Genomic DNA, 5,057 nt, shown 5'->3' on the forward strand with positions numbered 1-5,057 from the left:
CCTATTATTTTTTCCTTCTTTTTCCCTCAGTAATCTATTCGAGGTGTACCTGAAACCGTACTTCCTCGAGGCGTACCGTCCGGTTCACAAGGACGACCTGTTTATCGTACGCGGCGGCATGCGTGCGGTCGAATTCAAAATCGTAGACACGGATCCGGCACCGTACTGTATCGTAGCGGCGGACACGGTCATTCATTGCGAGGGAGATCCCATCAAACGAGAGGTGAGTTCTTTATGTATTTCTTTTCTCGTTTCTGTTGGTTGTAAGTATGAAGATACTGGGGCAGGCTTGCGCTAAAGTCAATATCTTCTTTCAGGGTGTCTACCAGACTGGAAAACCAGGAATTGTCAGGGAATTTCACGGAGACTGGAAAAGTCAGGGAATTGTCAGGGAATTTCTTAGCAGGTCGGATGATGATCTGTTGGTTGTAAGTATGAAGATACTGGGGCAGGCTTGCGCTAAAGTCAATCCCCCCAAAAAATACCACTTCGTGGCATAAAAAAGACCCCGCCAAGTCGTTCCTCCCAAAATAAATCAAGTGCCTCGGAGGGGAGGTCTCACTCCTCCTCTTTTTTTCAAGGGGGTGTATAAGAAAAAATCAGTTTTTCCTGCTCTTAGAATTTCTGCAGCTTTCTGTCGCTCTTTAATTCAAACATTATTTGCGTTGTTCAACAGTTTACAATGAATACTTTCTTAAATAGGTACTTACAATAAATACCTACTTTCTTTAAACTTTCTTATTAAAAAAAAGTAGCTACCTACGAGTACATAGTAATAATTATATTACTTAAAAACTTGAACTTTCATTTTCCCGTTTTCTTCGCCCTCCTTTACCTACTCATTTCTCTCTCTCTCCTTCATTGTTTCCGTTCCCATGTCATTTTCATTTCTTATCTTGTTATTCTTGTTTCCGAAGTTTATATTTTGAACTTATCGGAATACTGCAACAGTAAAAAAAGGGGCACCCGTTCCCACCCCACTCCTATTACACAGGAGGAGACGATATGATAAAGAGTCTCCATGGAAAATGATGAGGGAAATTCATTACATCTACTTACTATATTAGGTTCTCAGTATGAGGAGAAGAGAGGAAGGAGAAAAATATTTATTGCTGTCATTTGAAAGCTTTCAGCAATTAGGGGCCTCGGAGGGGAGGTCTCACTCCTCCTCTTTTTTTCAAGGGGGTGTATAAGAAAAAATCAGTTTTTCCTGCTCTTAGAATTTCTGCAGCTTTCTGTCGCTCTTTAATTCAAACATTATTTGCGTTGTTCAACAGTTTACAATGAATACTTTCTTAAATAGGTACTTACAATAAATACCTACTTTCTTTAAACTTTCTTATTAAAAAAAAGTAGCTACCTACGAGTACATAGTAATAATTATATTACTTAAAAACTTGAACTTTCATTTTCCCGTTTTCTTCGCCCTCCTTTACCTACTCATTTCTCTCTCTCTCTCTCTCTCTCTCTCTCTCTCTCTCCTTCATTGTTTCCGTTTACACATTCCCATGTCATTTTCATTTCTTATCTTGTTATTCTTGTTTCCGAAGTTTATATTTTGAACTTATCGGAATACTGCAACAGTAAAAAAGGGAATAGGGTGGAAAATCTTGAAAAAGTAGACTGGAAATTTGGAAAAAAATGGACTGGAAAACCGATAAAAGTCAGGGAATTTTATTTTTCCATTTTGGTAGACACCCTGTTCTTTATTCTGGTTCGTTTAACAATCTTCTAACGATTGAGCCGGTGTTGGCTTTTTTTTTAGAATACTTTTCATTTATTTACCTAAATAAATAATACATTCCAACAAATAACAGTAATGACAATAATATAAAAGAAGAAAAAAAAATGTGGTTAAAATTGTGATTGATTAGACTTACTTTATCATGGACACTCGTTGCTATGTTGAAAGCCCAGAACAGGTTAGGTAGCTCTTCCGTCTTTTTGTGTGAACTTTTAGTGTTTCCCGTGGTTGTTCTAATACCCAACCTTTTCTGGGCTTTCAACACAGCAACGAGTGTCCATGATAAAGTAAGTCTAATTAATTTACCGACTGTTGCAATGAACCCTCAAGAATATGTCTTTTCCCCTTTAATCATCTTTTTTGTTAGCTTTAAAATAATAATAATAAAAATAATGAACTTCAAAATTGATGTGGTCAAAATTCATTTCTACAGTCCACTTCAACTGGGAAGTCCGATGACCTTTGGGTGCGCACTCGTCAAAAAATAGCTCGTTGATTAACAAGTAAGCATGTGGGTACTAATGAAACAGCTCCTACATTAGACTCGTGTGGTCTGTGTCATAGCATGCCCATCCAATCTGGGGCTAGCAGATAGATGTTGGAAAGTCTTGGACTAAAATCAGAAAAGTGCCTGAGAGACAGATGTTGGAAAGTCTTGGACTAAAATCAGTAAGCAGGCAGGGATGATACAGACAGAATATTACCCATTTCAACAACGTAACGTATGGGGCTAGCAGATAGATGTTGGAAAGTCTTGGACTAAAATCAGAAAAGTGCCTGAGAGACAGATGTTGGAAAGTCTTGGACTAAAATCAGGAAAATGCCTGAGAGACAGATGTTGGAAAGTCTTGGACTAAAATCAGGAAAATGCCTGAGAGAGAGATGTTGGAAAGGCTTGGACTAAAATCAGGAAAATGCCTGAGAGACAGATGTTGGAAAGTCTTGGACTAAAATCAGAAAAATGCCTGTTCCATGCGCTTCCATCGGACTTCCCAGTTGACGTGGACTGTATATCTACACTGTCTACAATAACTACCTAGCAAGTTAGTAGCAAGAATTAGAATTAAGTACTTCACATTAGTGTAAGTGATGTGCTGTTCAACACAAACCTCCCCCAGATACCTATATCACCATCTCTCTCTCTTTCTCTCTCTCATATACAAGTAACGAGTAGTGCTAGTGCCACATCTCTCTCTCTCTCTCACACATACAAACACTCTCCCTCCCTCTCTCTCTCTCTCTTCGTCTCTTGTCTGTCTCCTATGTTGCAACATTTTAAAATAAAAATGCCACTCTTTTCTTTCCCTCCCCTCAGGAAGAGGAGGAAGCGTCGAACGCCGTCGGCTACGACGACATTGGTGGCTGTCGCAAGCAACTGGCCCAAATCAAGGAGATGGTGGAACTACCCCTACGTCATCCGAGTCTGTTCAAGGCTATCGGAGTGAAACCTCCCCGGGGTATTCTGTTGTACGGACCCCCCGGTACGGGCAAGACGCTGATTGCCCGAGCCGTAGCCAACGAAACAGGTGAGTAACCAGGTGTTATATTGTGTACATAATGCTAATGAAACAGGCGTTATATTGTAGTAATGAAACAAACAGGTGTTTTTAAAGTTTTAAAGCAACTGATAGTTCTCTTTTTTTTTTTAGAACTTCGATGGAGGGAGCTTTACAATTCCCTATATCAAACTAATTAAAAAAAAAATGTCTTACTTTGCTACTGCTTAGGTTTACATAAGAGACTGGATAAAATGTTTACTGAGTCAGCTCCCATGGTGTAGTGGTCACTGCGCTCGCCTTGCACGCGGGAGACCCGGGTTCGATTCCCGGCGGGGTCAAGAAATTTTGTATCATGCAAATGATTGATTCCGTGACTGGCTGTTGCGGGGCCCACTCAGCCTCGTGAGGAAAATGAGTAGCTATGTAATATAATGCGCATAGCGACCGGTGCCAGCATGGTAGGTAAACATTGGATTTTAGGATTATTGAGATATTGGAAAAATCCTACAATGCTGCAGTGAGCACCAAAGTTGTGACATAATAACACAAAGAAACTGCATTTACATTTATTTTTACATATCCATTACCTTACAAATTGCTGTTTAAAACATTACAGGTAAAAAATTTCAACGATTTGCAACCTTCCTGGCCGAGTGGTTATCACACTAGGCTTGCACGCCGGAGTTCCCGAGTTCGATTCCCCGTGGGGTCGAAGTTTTTTCGGCTCTGTGCTTGGAGTTTGGGGTTCACTCAGCCCCGTGAGGACAATTGAGTAGCTACTTTAATCGAGTAGCGACCAGTGGCGGCATTACCAGTGTAAAAAGATTGATGATGAATAAGAAATAATAGTAAAGGAGGCACTTGGTATAATGCTGTGATAGATACCCACAAAAGTCGTGAAAAAGCTCTCTGCTTTACCACAAAGAATCCATGATTTGATTTGATAAAAAGTGAAGAAAGTTCTTCTTACCTCTGCCTCCGTCATTTTCAAGCTCTCCACATCCTTGACCCGAGCATACAATGTTTCCGACAGCCTCTTCCTCAACTTCTCTCTCAGTGCCATCACCTCACTCTCTCTCCCCTTCTCCTTCGCTTTCTCCTTCTCCTTTTCCTTCTCCCTCTCTTTCTCTTTAGCTTTCTCTTTCTCCTGCTGCCTGCTGTGATCTTCCGAGTGGCGTTTCGGCGCACTACCGCCTGTCGATTCCCGTTTGGGCTCGATTTTCTTGGCGACTTCTTTCTTCACAACCGGTTCTTTCTTGGTCTCCTTCTTCTCTTCTTTCTTCCCGAGCTAATGGTCTTTCGACACCGGTTTCTTGGTGGGTGTGCACGGTGTAGGTTGTGGTGAAAAGGACGCAGGTATGATAGTTTCACTATAGGTTGAGCTGTGATGATGCGAAGAGTAGCTAACTGTTCACAGGCAGTTTGAACCAGTTGAACGGTTTTTTGGTGCCCCGGTGGCTGAAGGGGGGTAGTTGTATGATTTTGCACACTGGATGTGGGAAGTGACTGGCGTACTGGGGCCTGTTGTCTGAGCTGCGCTTAAAGGTTGTCCTAAATGATTAAAACATGTGCGATAGTTCTTCCTTGCAGGGTCTACAACCAGCATAACTTAAGTCCTGAGGAAAAAGAACTTTAAATTAATACTGTAACCAGAGTTAAAAATACAAGTAAATAAAAATGTCTACCGTGCGGGGTCCTGTTTCCGTCGTTTTGTTTTTGGTTAGTTCGACTAGTCTGGGACCACCGCGAGGACCACCACTGTTAACTTTGTTCTCGAGTAGTGGTTTGTGGAGCATGGAATTACGACGAGTGTC

At 41.2% G+C, this 5,057-nt stretch overlaps 1 protein-coding gene across 1 annotated transcript in view; it reads left to right on the top strand.

Moving 5' to 3' along the window:
* The window catches only part of LOC103522088 (transitional endoplasmic reticulum ATPase-like), a gene marked incomplete at its 5' end in the record, with an annotated part of 23,139 nt that overhangs the window by 9,850 nt on the left and 8,232 nt on the right, over window positions 1–5,057 (top strand). Inside the window, one exon of the mRNA XM_026832448.1 lies at window positions 3,060–3,270. Coding sequence (XP_026688249.1) covers window positions 3,060–3,270 — 211 coding nt within the window. The remainder of the gene's footprint in view (window positions 1–3,059; window positions 3,271–5,057) is intronic.

This window comes from Diaphorina citri, unplaced genomic scaffold, assembly GCF_000475195.1.
Source record: "Diaphorina citri unplaced genomic scaffold, Diaci psyllid genome assembly version 1.1 scaffold6820, whole genome shotgun sequence".
NCBI classification, from domain to species: domain Eukaryota; kingdom Metazoa; phylum Arthropoda; class Insecta; order Hemiptera; family Psyllidae; genus Diaphorina; species Diaphorina citri.